Source organism: Haplochromis burtoni, unplaced genomic scaffold (assembly GCF_018398535.1).
Source record: "Haplochromis burtoni strain Fernald_Lab_line unplaced genomic scaffold, NCSU_Asbu1 Contig_6, whole genome shotgun sequence".
Taxonomy (NCBI): domain Eukaryota; kingdom Metazoa; phylum Chordata; class Actinopteri; order Cichliformes; family Cichlidae; genus Haplochromis; species Haplochromis burtoni.
Genome location: NW_024582367.1, coordinates 4,454,525 through 4,471,562, shown reverse-complemented (window position 1 = coordinate 4,471,562; position 17,038 = coordinate 4,454,525). Strand labels below are relative to the sequence as shown.

At 41.0% G+C, this 17,038-nt stretch overlaps 1 protein-coding gene across 1 annotated transcript in view; it reads right to left on the bottom strand.

The window, feature by feature from the left end:
- Positions 1-17,038, bottom strand: part of LOC102301473 (protoheme IX farnesyltransferase, mitochondrial) — a 42,374-nt gene that overhangs the window by 1,094 nt on the left and 24,242 nt on the right. Inside the window, exons 5-6 of the mRNA XM_005913555.2 lie at positions 6,445-6,515; positions 2,445-2,677 (exon numbers count right to left, since the gene is read on the bottom strand). Of these exons, the coding sequence (XP_005913617.1) occupies positions 2,445-2,677; positions 6,445-6,515 (304 nt within the window). The remainder of the gene's footprint in view (positions 1-2,444; positions 2,678-6,444; positions 6,516-17,038) is intronic.

Sequence of the window (17,038 nt, the reverse complement as noted above, 5' to 3'; positions counted from 1 at the left end):
GTGAGAGAGAGAGAGACATGAATGTTTAACTGATGCGGTGCTTATTTAATTCACACTCAGATTACTCAATTGTGGTCAAGGTGTAAAATAAAACCACATATTTTTAATCTTAAAAAAGCGATAAGAGACAGTACTTCCATGCACTTTATTAGGTACACCTAAATGTACTTCCAAAACACCGGGTGCTACTCCTGTCAGCTAAGAACCGGAAACTGAGACTACAGTTCAAACGGGCTCATCAAAACTGGACATCAGAAGACCGGAAAATGTTGCCTGGTCTGATGAGTCCCAATTACTGTTGTGACATTTAGATGATTGGGTCACAATTTGGAATGAAACCATAAATCCGCCCTTATTTCAGCTAGACTGGTGGTGGTGTCATGGTGTGGGGATATTTGCTTGGCACACTTTGAACCCCTTTACTACTAAGTGAGAATAGTTTAAATGCTATGGCCTACCTTAGTATTATTGCTGAGCATGTCTAAAGGCCTAAAAGCAAAAATGGGTCCAAACCAGTACTGTATTATTTTTTAATGGCTTTTGCTTAAAATATATAAATAAATAAATACAATTCTCATTTACAAGAAAACAAACATTCAGGCCTACTTCTAAAACAGAAACGAAGCTAACGGTTAATAAAAGAGAACAAAAGTGTTTTCTTTTTCTGCTTAGAGGCAGCTTTTCTCATAAGTATTATTCCATTTCGTCATAATTAGTGAGTCAAACCAGAAGAAGAAGTGCACAAACTTACAGGAAGGGAAAATACTTGATCTAATTCCCTCGCCACAAGACTTTGTTTTAGCGGTAGTGGCTTGTATTTTACATCCTGCACAAGTGTTTAAAAAAAAAAAAACAAAACATAAAAAACAGACCTGTGGGTCTTTGTGCTTTCTCAGCACCAAACACAGTACAATACTAATTCTCTCTATGAGGTTAAGTCCCGTAATAAAAGAGAGCAACACACCTTTGGTATGACTATGAACGGAAATGAGTGCACTTTACTTTGAGAGGTCACGTAACCCCTTAAATAACTCTGGCCTATTTATTACTTCATGATGAATTACTTCAAACTAAAAGTAAAAAGACAGAAAAAAACCCAATAAGTAGAACAAATGTGAAGACGAACATTTCTAAGACAACAGAGCAGCAACATAATGCCACATCTCACACAGATGTCATAACCGAACACTTGATGTGTCACCAAACATGCTGAATAACCTGCTCGGGTTCCATCTTTCCAACATCTTCATTTAATACCAAATTCATTTGACACTTTGCATTTAAACTCCACACAAACAAAAGCACTAATAATGCTGCAGGGGCCCTGGGGATTATGTAAATCGAGCTTTATGTGCTTTAAAATCAGGCCCGGTCTCACACTAAAATAAGTTAGCACAAGAGCACAGCCACATGATCAAATTACCTACTGCAACAAATAATTATTTTCATCAAGATTTATGTAGTTCATGTAATGTTATTAGTATTATGAAGGAAAACTAGCAAAAAGCTATATTTCAGAAGCTCAAATCTGTTGTTTTGGGGCATTCTGGTTTAAATGGATGTAAGTGAAGCTATAATTTTGTCACGACTAAAAAACTTAGAAGACGGCAGTCCGGGAAGCCATGTCTGTGTACTGTATATGCAGCCTTTTTTCCTACAGACTGGCTGAAGACACGAAACAGCACGCGCCTTTAGTTTGGAATAACATGCTGGGTTTGTATCGCATCACAGTTTGGCACAAGTGAAAAGTGATATTATGACAGTAATACTGAGGCGCAGTATGGGTTTCATTGTGCAGTAAGCCTGCAATTAATCTTTTAATAATCCCTCGATTAATTATTTAGTTATATCAAATGTCCCATAATGGGGGGGGGGCATTATACGTTTTCAAATGACTTGTTCCATCCTGTTTAACTGTCTAAAACCAGAACATATTTGATTTACAATGATATAAAACAGAGATCTGCAGTAAATCGAAATCACATTTGAAGAGCTGTGTGTGCAGCAGATATTTGGCATCTGTGTTTGATAAATCTATTCAAGCTGCAGGTTTTCCTACAACTAACTTCAAAATGTCTACACTAGTATTAAAAATACAGATGCAACCTTTGACCCCGACTAAGTGACGGGATCAGAAGACTCGCTTATGCTGTTAGAGCATGTCGGCTGACAAATCAATACGTGATGAAATATCTGCAGAGAGGAGTGGTCTCTACCAGGCTTGCAACGCGTCCCTTCATTCGGGGACATAACAGTGTAATTTTGAATATTACAACTATGTGAATCATATTTTCTGGGCTTCTTCTGGAGTCTCCAGATTTCACCCCAACTGAACACCTATGGGAAAGGTTGTAATAACAGCACCTTAAAAATGATAATATGGGTGTTATTTAAGAAGGCTAAATATGTAAGAAGCTCAGAACAGTACAATGCTACATTCATACCTGGCTCCAGACAACCTGTGGCCGCAGTCCAGCCCATCACAGGAGGTATCGCCCCCACAACGGCACCCACCCACGTGTTGGTGATGCTGAGTCTCTTGAGCGGTGTGTAGCAACAGGTGTAGAGAAAGATGTTGAGGGCGCCCAGGAAGCCTGTCAAGGGGTTTACTGCCAGCGTGAGCAGAGCGACTCCTGGCACTCCACAGGCCAGAGCAAAGGACACTGCGTGGAGGGGGCTGATATAAGGAAGGGAGACAAACAGAGAGGGAGTCAGCTATATCGACTAGACAAAGCTCAGGTGAAAGCATGGGAACAGTGTGCTGATAATGTTTCCTAGGTCTTTCTAACAGACACCAGATAAGACAATAAGAGCTTCAAATGTTCAGTACAGACACACGCAGACCCGTGGGGGCCAGCAGTCAGCAGCCGAGCATGGCTGAGTCTCAAAACGGGAGGCGTGGAGGACACTCATCTGATAAGAGTTTGTCAGGGATAAAAGTAGCGCCGCAAGATGAAGAGCATGTGCACGCACCAGAGATCAAAACTAGCTGAAGGAAACCACTGTGGCTCAGGCTTTTAGCTGGATGAAGGCTTCCTCCTCCTCTTCCTTCACCCCTCATCTTTAACTGAAAGCAGCGATGGCAACGTCTGGTTCAAATTCACCAGTAAATGCTTCATAAATTAAAGAGGGAGGAGATTAAAATCTTGACCAAACGCAGGCCTTTTTCTTCAGAAAGCAAACGGGGCTTTTATTTTGGTGGTGTGGCCATACAAGGGGATTGGAGCATTAATGTGATTAGTGGTGTTATGTCTTTTTTATGTGGGCTGAGATGGGGCCGTGCAGGCTGGCTTTGGGCAGCTGACAGCCTGGCTCTGGGCTGGCTCAGTGGGGGTCAGGGAAGGGAGTGGGTCACATGGCCTGAGGTGGGTTTAGTGTCCTTTGCTTACAGCTCGACACAGCCGCAGTCATAACGTCAGGCTCTTAATGTCAATACAGAAAGCCCAACAGGTTTCCTTTTGGTTAGACCACAATCAAGGTCATGGATCCAAATGTAAAACACCCATAAGGTTGAAGAAACAAGATGAATCTACTTAAAGCCCTGTAATCTGTGAAGCACTCAAACGGTCAGAGAGCGCAAAGTAAACTGTGGAAAGCAAACCTTCTCTATTCAAGCCTGACCAGAAATAAAGCGGCTTGAGGGACTGGTGTAAAACTGGAAACTGAATACAGATTTATGGAACCTTCTAAGACTCAACACCACTCACATATTACTAAAAACAGCCTACTGATCCACTGACATGAAATCTGCCACAAAAATCTCAAGAAAACATTCAAAACCTGTTTTTCTTACTCGTTTTGTTGAAATTTACACACAAAAACTGAATATTTAGTTGAAAAAGCACTGAGGGTGACTACGCTTCAGTTACCTTGCATTTTACTAGCATTTAAATATATGTAATACTCTATACTGTTCTGTAAATATGATTAAATTACTCAAAGTTTAGTTCACGTTACTGAAATAGTTGTTTGTTAAAATCTGTTGGTAAAACTGAGATGCATTGATGGCTTTATAAAAGCTACTAAGTATTGTTTGACGTCCTGGTCACTTGCTTGCCCAACAACACTTAAAACTATTGAAAACATTTATAAAAGAAGTTTAAAACTACTTGACAAAAAACAGACTTCCCACCACCACTGTCATGTGTTAAAAAACATAAATTACTGAACTTCAATAACTTAGTGGAACTTAAAAGAGTGAGTTTAATATATAAAGTCTTACACTCCCTTGCTCCACCACCACTAAAGCAGTTCATTAGGCATAAAGAAAGCTCAGACAGGACCACTCGAGCTTCAATCCGAGGAGACTTGTTTATACCCCACAGACGGACAGCATTTGGGCAGAACGTCCTCTCTGTTAAGGGAGGCCATCTGTGGAACAGTCTTCCTCAACCCATTAGAGAATGCTCTACACTCAATTTGTTTAAGGCAAAGGTTAAAAACTGGTTATGGACAAATCAAGTGTGTGATCATGTAGGAGTTGTATAGTTTTAATGTTTTATTTGGGAACAGAATGGTGTGTATGTGTACGTTTGGTGATGGAGTTTTTATTATGAATGAATGATGAATTTTTATGAATTATTATGTCTAATTTTTATGCTTAAGGACAACAGATGGAAATTAGCCCTTGGCTATAATCTGGTATGTTTACATTCATGTAATTTTTTTTTACATTTATGTTCATTAACATGCACTGTCCTAAATAAATAAATAAATAAGTAGTCTCAGATCCATTAAAACTTTGAAACTCTGAAATCCCACTCTGACTTAAGTATGTGCTGATTTCCACACTGTAACCAACTCTGGTTGTAACAGTTGCAATCTGAATTGCTCTCCTTAGAGATACTCAAAATGATCTGCTGTCTCACCACATCTGGAAGCCTCAAATTTGACAAGACCACAACTAAGAGAGGGTGACTGTCATTCACATTTCCAAAAAGAAAAAAAAAAGGTGGGAAAGATGATATACTAGTATTGTCCTGATGTAACACAACAAACTACATCCAACACTGACATCACACTAGGCGGAGCAGGTTTTGCAGTAAGGACAAACAAAGCTGGGTAACACAATTTAACTCATACAAAGCGCTTTCCTAAAGGCAACACAGAGATGTGTAAAATGTGGCTTCCTGATGGCTTGTTTGACAGGATAGTCCGGCCTGCAATCTGCTCTCTGTCTCCACACGAGATTGTATGTGTGAATGAGGAGAAGGGAGACGTGCTAGAAACAATGAGCAAGAGATGCAGCTATTTTGTGAATCTCAGAGACAGACGTACACCTCCTCTTGTCAAACGAAGGCTAAAAGCCAGAGAAGAGAGGCTGTGTTTAGACAGAGGGAGAGCACTTCCAATAACCACCTCAGCAGCACCAGTACACTTTTAAACAGCATGTCAATGGAGAATTCCTTAAACTGGGATGAGATAGCTGTGGTGTGGGTGAAGAAACAGTCATGGTACTAACAGAATCTTTAGTTAAACAAAAAAAAAAGATCGTGTGGACATTCAGTCTATATTTAGAGAGCTGCACATCAACAGGTTGCTTTATTTCTTGGGGAGCTGTTCATCCTGTAAGAATGAACGGCAAATGAGGCAATTTCCTGGCAATGATAATGGTTGAAGAAGACCTGTAGTCTGTTTGGGTTTATGCATCAGTGAAAATCCATGTGTTTGCCTGCTGCTTAAAGGTGCTAGTCTTTCAAAAGGGGCAAGCAGAGACCAGCATATCCAGTCACTGAGTAAGATTTGTAGGAGCGTGGCAATCCACATAGTTCACTGAGCACCAAAACAGAGGTTATCTGATATCTAAAGAGCAGAGGTAGCACAGTGAGGGTGGTTAGGTAACCTACACCTCATCTCAACCTCATCACCCTCCTTTCCAACCTGCTGACAAGTTCAAATTACACCTGACAGGTGGAGAGCAGAGGCTCATCAGTGCTGGCATGCATTTCTCTTCCTGGCAGCTAAGGTCTCTCTACAAAACAGCTATTGCTCTGGTTCAACACCACAATAACTCAAAAAGGAAAGCTGGAACTGAAAGGTGTAAATTAATATGTGCTACTGTTTTATTTAAGCAGTAATCATCATATCGCCTGCAAGTGCGCAGAGGCTCTGACATCACAAGCTGCTAGATCACGTTTCACCCCAGGAAAAGTATCCAGCTAAGGCACAAGGTAAGGATCAGGTCAGTGAGCAAGAAAACAGTAACACACTTTGTCTTTCACCCAGTGAGATGTACAAGAGTTAGTCAGGGTGGCTGAGCAGCTGTCACACAGTGTCGCTGCACTAAACTCAACCCAAACTCGTGGTGCGCTGGTGCACTTCACTCCTCATGTGCATTCTCTGGCAATTTGTTTTACAGTCTTTCTAAAAGGATAAAACGTACCGATGGTAGTTCTATACCAAATCAATCTTACAGTGTTTAATATGCAGGAAGGAAAATATTACCTGATCTGTCCTCTGACGAGCGGACGGTTCTTTGTTCTGTTCATGTTGGAGTCAAAGGGCACCTCGAAGTACTGTGGAGACAGAAGAACAAGTGGGTTAGTGTAGGAAAGTGACAGTCAAGTTCCAGATACAAGACACCAGACAAGAAGAAACAAGGAGGAGCTGTCCTGTGAGACATTATCTTCTGTACGGCATGCAGCGGAGAATATTTATCAGTCTATGAAATGAGAACTTTTGCAAAATTTTTAAGGTAAATTCTTGCACACTTTCTACACTGCAATTCAAAAGATACAGTTTGTCAAATTAAAATGAGTTTTCAATATATTGTTGAGATGCAAAGGTTGGGCTGAGACCCAGACAAACATGTTTTTATTTGTTTTTTAATTCAAACATTGTGCAGATGCAAAAAGGAGAAAAAAAAGCCTAAACCCCATACTGGTTAAGCTTTCACAGAAATGTACATAATATAGTGTGCCTCATAGAGCAAACATGGGAGACTTTCACTATTACTGCCAATGTGAGCTTTTCTACTGCAGCATAGGAACAGAACCGATATGATGGGACCCGCTTTATGTACGGTCATAGCAACTCTCTGAATCGAAAGCTCACACTGCATTTTAAGAGTAAATGGACTGGAGGTGGAAGGTGGAGGCAGTGAGCTAGCTGTTGGGTGGGAGGTGGTAGTGGTGGGAGTGTTCTGGGATACAACTATGTGAAAAACTACTTATACTCCTGTTTTATGATCTGCTCTGGAGGAGTAAGCTTCAAAGTGCTCCCATGAGATTGGCAATGTGTGACTAAAACGCAAACATATGGGGTGCTTAAATGCAGGAACTGGCTAATCTGTGTGTGCGCGTATCTGTGTGCAAGTGAGAAAATGAACATACGTGTGCGTTTCTTGTCTGATAAAGCATCTGACTAACGAAAAAAGCAGATAAAGCATGTGAACTATGGAATATCGACGTCCATCTCTCCTGATATATGTTTCACATAAAATATCTAATAAACAGATAATCCACTTTTCTCATCTTAAACCCCAGTTACCAAATTTACTGCAGTCATTAAAATCATATCATAAAAAACATTGGAGGAATGTGCCACCCTTGGTATCATATAGATTTTCTTTTCTAATATCATTAGGGAGTGGCCACACCATCAATCTCTGATACAGAAGATCTCTCATAATAGACGACTGTAATTTGGAGTAAAAAACACTGATGGAAAGATCAAACATCTTTGTGGTCCCCTTACATCAGTTTGCACTATGTTTGGTGTTGGGAGGCACACTAAGCCATTCAGATGAGGGCTGCGAAATGCTACACACATTTCAAATAGTACAATATAATACAAGTACTTAATTTCGCCTGTTTGCACATGATACAGCTATTCTTTAGTCACAATTTTACATCCCATCTCAAGATAAAAGAACAAAACTGGAACTGAGGGTAAAGTTTAGCTCCTTATTTGGATGCAGTTACTGCTAAAATTGCAATGCAATAAAACTGTCCAATAAAAACGTTTAACAGTCAAGAACAAGTTTCTTACACTTGGATTAGGCCTAGTCTGAAACTCAAAAAAAGGGACTTGGACTATGCTTAATCCATGTCTGGGAAACTGAGCCTATAATTAATAATAATCCATCTTCATGCACTCAAAAGAAAACTTCTGTCTTCTGTTTTCCATCTTTGTTTCAGCTTTACTGGTCTGCTTGGTTTTGGACTGTACTAGGCTATGGCACAGCTGCGTATGCTGCTGTAGGACCCGAAGGCCCAGGCCAAGGTGTTAATTCTATTTCCTGGGTCAGGAAATGCGTCAGGAGGTCAGGGGCCGCATGAGAGAGAAATGCACTTTGCGGCCAGGCTAGAACATAACAGGACTGAAGCTGGCCTCAGGCAGGCCCAGGGCCAAGCTCACTGCAACACTGCTCACATAAAAAGGACCCACTTAGTTTCCAATAACATCATCCCACATGGTTTAAAAAAAGAAAAAAAAAAGCACAAATTCTGTGCACAACAGGACTGTCTTTTGTTCAGCCACAGGCGTAACAACACACCTGTACTGTACATATGAAGTGAAGTAAATTATCTCTCTCCCGTTGCTTGGATCATGCTGTCGTGTGCATTTGCAGAGACTGATACGTAAATGTCACACGGCCGATCCTGTTCCGTGAGCCGTGTTGTCATTTCACAGTTTGTCCAGTCCTGCTCGTGTTCCTCCCTCTCTGCCTTTTAAGTCGAATTGCCTCATCTGGTTCGCATTAGCGGCCTTCACAACCCATGTCATTATTTCCGCCCAACATCGCCATGTGTTACAGTGGTGGCATTAAAATAACTGGGCCAGTTGTGTTTTGTGTGTTTGCGCGTGTGCTGCTACAGGTAGGTCCCGAGTTTGTAATGATTTGTAATTGTTGACAGGTCTTCAACTACACCGAGACCTTGATTGTGTAATTAACTGACTGTGGATGACGGTTATAGCATTTAGAAACCATTTCAAACTCCACTTTAAGACCAGAGTAAGGTTTATATTTAAAAATAAAAATGTGTTTAGTGGCGAGATATATAAAAATACCCTGCTTTGAATAAAAATGTATGCCCCCCAGATTAAAAAAAAAAAAAGTGAAAAGAAGAGTGTTGATTGTTGTGACAAGGTTTGGAAAGGACTTTGATAGCCTCTTTTTATTTTTGGTATGAGCAATATGCTAATGCATAAAGTACATTTTGAGCTGTGATGCATGTGGACAATGCCTCAGAAGAAGATATAAACAGATCTTTGAGTTTTTGGGGGATTTTTTTGTTTGTTTTTAACCTCATGCAGCTCTGCTCACATCACTAACTGATACACTATGACGTCTAATTGAAACGGATGGTTTCTGTTTATTTTAAGAGCGCTCACTCATCATTCATTTCCTGACAATGCTGAACAGTGTAGGAAAATAGGCCATTTATAATAATCTGCGTAGCTGCAACAAACAAACTGCATCTTTAGCTCCAGCTAAAGAAATGACTAAACTGACAACATTTCCAACCCTATGGATCAGCTTAGGGATATACAATAAAAGACTGGTGTAGGACCGGAAGCTATGGACATGAGTGCTGCTTTCAATTATGAACGCACACGCACACACAAAACCCCTAACTGTAGGGACAATTATCTGCCAGACGATGAGGATGGAGAGCAGGAGAGACCAAAGAGAAAAAAGGCAAAGGAGAGGGGGTGTTCAGCTGCCAGATCCTTTGAGCTATCAAAGACAGAACGTGATCCACCGCCAACCACCAGGGCTCAATTGATAACAGGCTTGGGGGAGGCATTTCCTATTCTTGTGCAGAAGTGTATCTGTTTGATGACTGTAATTTAAACACTCAGGCAGCATAATTTAAGGCCATAGTTTAACAAAATGTGCAAAAAAAAAAAATCCTTTCATGAAGTTGGCCTGTAAAACAATTAAGAAGAATGAACAACAGAGGACAAATTTAGATGTTAACTGACCACTTACACATCTCTGATCTGAAAGCAAAAACAACAATAGGAAGTGCAGCGATGGTTAAGAGAGGAGTGCTACAGTAAGTACACTCTGTTTACTCAGGAGGCAAAAGTGTGGCTAAACACAGACACAGGGGGAAAAGACACAACTAAGCAGCTGTATGACTTTGGCTCACAGAAACATCAGCTGGCCATCAACAGCGTCTCCCTCTCTTGTTCTGGCGAAAAAAACCCAGGTGCACGGGTAAGCCCAACAATCGCAAGTCATCACTTGTCAAGACTGTCACCTGTTTGCGCACTGCAGTTGAATAGCAGAGTCAAACATCCACAGGGGTGGGTGGTGCTCCGCTGCATGCGAGCCAAGTCTACTTTAAAATAAAAAAAAAAAAGAGAAAAGCATCAGAGCTTTTAAAAGCCCTTTCAGCACCAACTGTGAACTGTCTCTGATCAGCCACTTGACAAACAAGCAGCCAAAGATTTACATAGATTAAGCTTTCCTCAGAAGTCAATTCAATGTTTCTGGCAGACGTTCGTGATGTTTGGAAGTCAAATGAAAGAAAAGAAAAAAACAGACAGGGCATGCGACCTGACTAGTCACAACACTAAACAATGGTATGGAAGATCAAGGTTATTTCAAGGGGTTTCCACTTCTAGCGAATGAGCTGTGCTGTCGCAAAAAATGCAACTGAGAGGCAAATAAAGTGGCTTGGAACTATTTGAGTAATGCTCTAATTTTACACTGCTTCCCTGAAAAACCTGTTATACACTGCCAAAGTACTTATTAGTACTGCAAAGATGAGCCCTTTGTGAATGTCTGTGAGGACAGCAAAGCCTCGATACAGATGGGTTGTTGGTGGTTTATAAGTGGTTGGAAAAAAAAGGTAAATGAAATGATTCTTATATATAGCACTTTTCTACTCTACTTGAGCACTCCAAGTGCTTTATACAACATGCCATTCACCATTCACACAAGCACTTCTATCTAAGCGCTTTCTTTCCAACATTCACACACATTCATACTTGGAGTTCAGTGTCTTGCCCAAGGATACTTTATGCATGCAGACTGCATCAGCCAAAGATCAAACCACCAACCTTCCGATTAGTAGATAACCTGCTCTACTTCCTGAGCCACAGCCCGAGGTGGCAAAGGAGACACACCACAAGAGACAACTGTCCTAATATGAATTCAGCTACACATGTTCAGCTAGAGAAAAGATTTGTTTCCAGAAAATGTAAATGCAGGATTTTCTTTAATGCTAAAAAAAAAAAAAAAAAAAAAACTGCTTGAGAAGCGCAGCACTTTTAATATTTGCGTCACCTTAGGGCATCTCCCTTACTCCATTTCTGTATATAGCAGTATTTAGATCACACTATCTGCAGTGAAAGGGAAAGATAAAAATGTCTTCCGGAGTCTGGAATGCTGCATATGAACAGCTGGCAGATGTGTCTGAGGCTCTTCATGTGATCAATGGCGCTAGACGAGCTTGTCTGATTAAAAACAAAAAGCTCTGATTGCTTTCCCTCGTTACACGTATGTGTTCAGAATTAGACTATTAGCTTTAGCCTTCTAACAGCATGCAACTACCCCAAATGAAACATCCCATAATTCTTAGCTTTCTGAAATCCAGCCGCACTCAGTGCTGCTGTATAGCGTAGTCTCTTCCCACGCACCACTTTAAAGACTGCAGTACTCTGTCTGGCCAAAGCGTGGATCACGTCTCCCTTTCAGCTGTGTGCTGAACCCACACCTCTTCCAGCTCTCTTTATAGTGGTCTGTGTGGAGCTGCTGGCAGCGGTTCAGCTGGCACAGCATCCCTCTTGATTAATGGGCCGAGTGTGGGACAGTGAAGCGCTAAACTGTCCCCATGTTAATCAGCCAATTAATGCCGGGCAGAGCTGCATTACCTCTGCCCTGCCGATAATCAGTCCCGTTGCCTGTGAAGATATGGGCAGGATCTGGGAAATCTTACTGCAGGGCAGAGGCATGCTGTACTCAGTGCCTGGAGCATGAAGAAGGATGGAGTGCTGCAACTTTAACAAAAAGAAAGAAAGAAAGGAAATGCAGGGGATTTTTCATACATGTTTTTCTTCTAATTCATTTGATCAAAGGAGGGTTTGACAGCTGCTGCTTTGCCTCCAGAAGGAAAGTTTTTGCTGCACAACTAAAGATGAATGAGTTATCCATTTCTGTTGTGCGCAGGAGACCGGTTTAAACTGCTAGGACCCAGCTTTGTGGGAATATGGGTTTAGAAGTGATGCCATAGTTCATCTTACTTTCCCTGCGTGTCATAAACTATCAATATTTTCATCTTTTACACTGTATTATGACTAGGCCACAGTGCCTCCTAGTGTGAAGGAGGGCTCAGATTACAAGACTGACTCTTGCGGGGAGACGTTGAAGAGGAGAAAACCTTTGGGATTAAAGCATCCACTCTCACAAACAGATTTCAGAAAGAGTGCATAGCACCCAAGATCAGTAAACTTGCGATTTTAGTGATACGTTCAGATCATTAAAATATTATACACTGTAAAATCCTTAAACTTGTACTTACGGCTCTATCCTTTGATGAATTTCCCAGTAGTTTTCCAAGTAGAAAAGTAGGAAGGGGTTGGTATAATTTCTCACAGGACTAGATATTGACCACGCTGGGTGAGATCCTTACTTTCACTCTACAGTACACATAACTATGCAAACAAGAGGAATGCCTTTGGAAAGCAGGCCAGCCATATCTCTAGTCTCAGCCTGATAAGTTAACATTCTTACTAATGAGGGTATTTCAGTCCAGTTTCTGATTACCATTAACTTTGGGCACACTTGACTGCTTTCTATTCAGTCTCACAAAGTGTGGGAAAATACAATAGTGAAAGCTGAATTCATAGAACTGGGCTGTGTGTGTGTGTGTGTGTGTGTGTGTGTGTGTGGGGGGGGGGGGGGTCACTTGTTTAAAAAGAAATAAACAGTCCTTTCCGCCATCAGTGTGCATTTGGAAGTAACTGTGAGGGTGTGACTGACATGACATGCAGTTTGAAAGCCTCTCAACAGTTCGGGTGCAGTTGAAAAAGAGACATGTGCATGACCATGTGTATGTTTGAGAGAATGTGAGTGTTTAGATTTTTCGTCCGCAGCTGTGTCTGACCACAGGAAGACTGGAATGAGTGTGAATGGGTGTTCGTGTGTGTGTGTGTGTGTGCCTGCTTCAATATGGCTCAGATACGGCTCGATCTGGAAGAAATACATGCTAGGAAAATAGAATAGGGAACGGACACATATGAAAGCCCTTGCTCTTCTCTAAAACATGACAGAAGCCATCACCGCCTCTGGTAGATTTGTATTTGTGGCAGTGACCTGTGGTAAAATCCATTCTTCATCTCTAGACAGGTTCATTCAACAAGCCTTTCAAATCAAAATGAGGACGAGAAGAAGACAAGGCTGGGTATAGACCTTTATTTACAGCCGTACTTCCCTATTCACCCATAGCATTCCCTTTAAGGACATGAAATTTCAGTTCAGGTGGTGGAAGATGATACGGGTTTTAAAGAAAAACTTAAAACTGGTCACATTTGTGAAGAAAAGGCAGGATGTATATTTTTTTTAGTCGTTTATACATTTCTTTTTATCTTTGTTGGAATAGAACTTTGGAAAGAGGACAAGAAAGGTGAGAGGAAGAGCAGGGGAAAGACAGGGCCGGGCTGGAACCCAGGCCTCTACATTCACCGTACAGTGTATAGCTTGACAGCTATACCTAGTTAGCCATACCAGCGTCAATATGTTTAGCATAACTCAACTGCTACATACGTGCTTATAAACCACAAAAAGTTGTGGTTGTCAGTCTTAGATAACATCTGGCAGCCCCCCCTTTTCAGTTTGACATCTCTAAAGCGACAAGAAACACAATAGGAAAAAGCTGAACTATGTGTATTTGGAGGCAGAACATATGCAGATACACGCAATGCAAGGGATCTGACAGTAAACAGTGGCAAGAAGCAGCGGGACTAAATTATTTATCCGTGAGTGACAATCTTGTTTGCTGGAGCAAATAGGAGGAGAGCGTGTAAACAGGGTAACAAAGTTCCTGTCAGAGTCTGTCCTCCTCCACTACCAGAGCTTTACCCCCGAGACCCATCCCTTCTCACTGTGTCTCTGTATCTGTGCCTCCTCATCTCCCTCACTATCCTCTCAAGTGGAAAAGCAACCAGTTAGCATCTTGATGGGTTAGAAGTGAGCTGTCAACTATCTGTCCTGTGAAAGCAACAAATATTCTTCCTGTCAGGATGTGGCACAACACAACTTGTAGAGTCTATGAGCCCTAGCACAGATTCTCAAGGAGATGTTAAAATCATGACTGCAAAAATGTGTCTAATTGTCTAACTGTCATCGAATTATCAGCAAATGTCAATTTACAGGCTTTTATTTTTAGTAGGAAAGGGGGTTTAACATGTCAACTGGTACACAATATAAAGAAACCCTAGAATGAATGCTGCATAAACACTTGGCTGCAACAACTACAAAGCTGGTTAACCAAACAGACAGTATATCTGCTCATCAGCATTCAATTTTAGTCTTTTAAACAAATTTAAATGCTGTTTTTTCCCCCAAAAAATCTCTGTCAGTATGTCCACGTGAGACAACCAGTCACTAATTAGGTGTCATACAGTAAAAGGCCAGATATGAAACTACTGTGCCTGACTCAACAATTGATTTGAATTTGAAAAAACCCCAAAACACAATAGCATTAAAGAGCACAGAGTATGGATAATAAATTAAGCTGTGTTCAACATAAACACCTTTTTTTCCAACTCTGCTCCAAGCTATCTCAATGACCATATAGTTCATCTACAGAATAACTTAGTTAAGCTACTTGTTAAATTAGTTCTGCGATCATTGTGTGAAACAACTGAGGCATGAATGGGATCAGCTAAAACGCTTGCTAATCTTCTCATTTAAACCATGGGTGGTATATTGAAGTATTTTAGTGATACTTTAATGTAAAAACACTGTCTCTCAAAATTACTTGCTATTCAAGGTTAACTTACTTCAAAGGTGAACTGATAAATGGAAACTCCATCACTATCCGAGGGCCAGCAGATGGCCAATCAATTTGCCAAGTATTACTTTTTTTACTAGCCCTGGGCCACTAAACCAATGGTTAAGTTAAAAACTGTAAGTCAATACCTATCATTAAAACCATAATGTTGAATAATAGTATTAATAAAATCCCAATGACACATTTAAAAAAGTGCCATTATGATTGTATGCTGGTGAAAATCAGACCCATATTTCCCCTACTCACCCTGTCTCATGGTAAGCAATTATTACCCCTATTACCGGGTATCATTAGTACCAATTCCAGCCTATAGATGTTAAATGTTTAATTCACTGGATCTGATACATTTTGCATGTAATGCACACACACATATAGGGTATAACCACCTAAGGGTACTTTTTTAGATGTCTATCATTCTGAAACTCATTACAGTTGAGTGGGTGTAAAATGAATGGGAACACAGCAGCTGCTACGTCCTTCTGCTTGAATGAGTCGCTACAAGGTTATATTAATGGTGCAGCCTTTACAGTTAAAAGCCCTTTTTTATGCATTCACATCTTTTGCTTTGGAAGCATGTAGGCACGCATAATCAGACACAGATAGACTCTTTGCTGAATTAAATCTGAACAATCAAATGAGCTCTCTTATAACACAAACCGCCATGAGCATTAATTTAGGGGAACGTCTATGACAACAAAGCCTTAATTACAGAAGCCCCTTCAAAGCAGAGTTATGTTATGGGGGCTACATTGAGCGATTACACCAGTTTTGTTTGTGGGATGAAAAAGTGATGCTTACGGGCGAGACTAGAAAGAGAGAAAATGGTTATTGCGATGTACAGCAACACGCAATCAAGTGATATTATAGTGTAGAGATGATAAAAAAGCAAGTTTGATTTCACCATCCCTTTGTGATTCCCAGGTGAGGGGAAAACAAAAAGTGTTACCTCATATAAGGTGTTGAAAGAAATGAATGGAGACGTCAAAGCCTGAGCAAATATGTACGTACACACCCAGGGACGCACACTTTGAACTGTATTGTAAGCAGTAATCAGCAGTTACTACATGACAGAGTCTGCTAGGCTGCCGTGTCATCAAATGCCCAAAGATCCTTTTAACTATCACACACCCAACACAGAATAATAGCTTCCTCGGGTGAGAGGAATGACGGGTGGAGGATAAAGAGGTGAACTGACGCGTCTCTAAAATGTCATATCCGAGCACAAGCATGACAGACTTACTAAGTCTTGTGTCTGCCCTTGCAGTGCTACCACCCACATAAATCGTAGCATTTGCTGCGTGGCACTAGATACATGCCCAAAAAAAGCCACTTCAACTGCTTGTTAATGCAAACATCTAACCAACTTAATGTATTTAGTCATGTAGACATAGTTTAGACAACCGTATGAAGGTCAAACGGAGCATTTTGTCCCTCGCAAACACGCTCAAGGTGTGCAGACCATTGTCAGCAAATACGTGAAAATGCATTGTGGATGCCAGAGCTCAGAGGAGATTGGCCAAACTGTTTCAAGCTGATAGGAAGGCAACAGACACTCAAACAACCACTTGTTTCCTTGGAGCAGATCGGCTACAGCAGCAGAAGACCACAGCAGGCACCACCCCTGCCAGCGAAGAACAGGAAATTGAGGCCACGATTTGCACGGCTTACCAGAACTGAACAATAGGAAAGCACTGCCTGGTCTGATGACTTCTGCGGTGACATTCAGACGTCAGGGTGAGAATTTGGTGTAAACAACATGAAAGCATGGACCCATCTAGCTTTTATCAATGGTTCAGGCTGGTGTTGGAGGTTTAATGGCATGTGGGATATTTTCCTTAAACGCTTTAAGCTCCTTAGTACCAGCTGAGTAGCATTTAAACACCATAGTATTGTTACTGATCGCGTCCATCCCTTTACGATCACAGCATACGTACTGGAATAACAGTCTCCAGCAGGATAATGCACCAAGTAGAGCAGGGCGATATGGCCAAAAATATTTATCACGATATATATTTGAAAATTTGCGATAACGATATAACTGACGATATGATTGATGCGAGACAAAATAC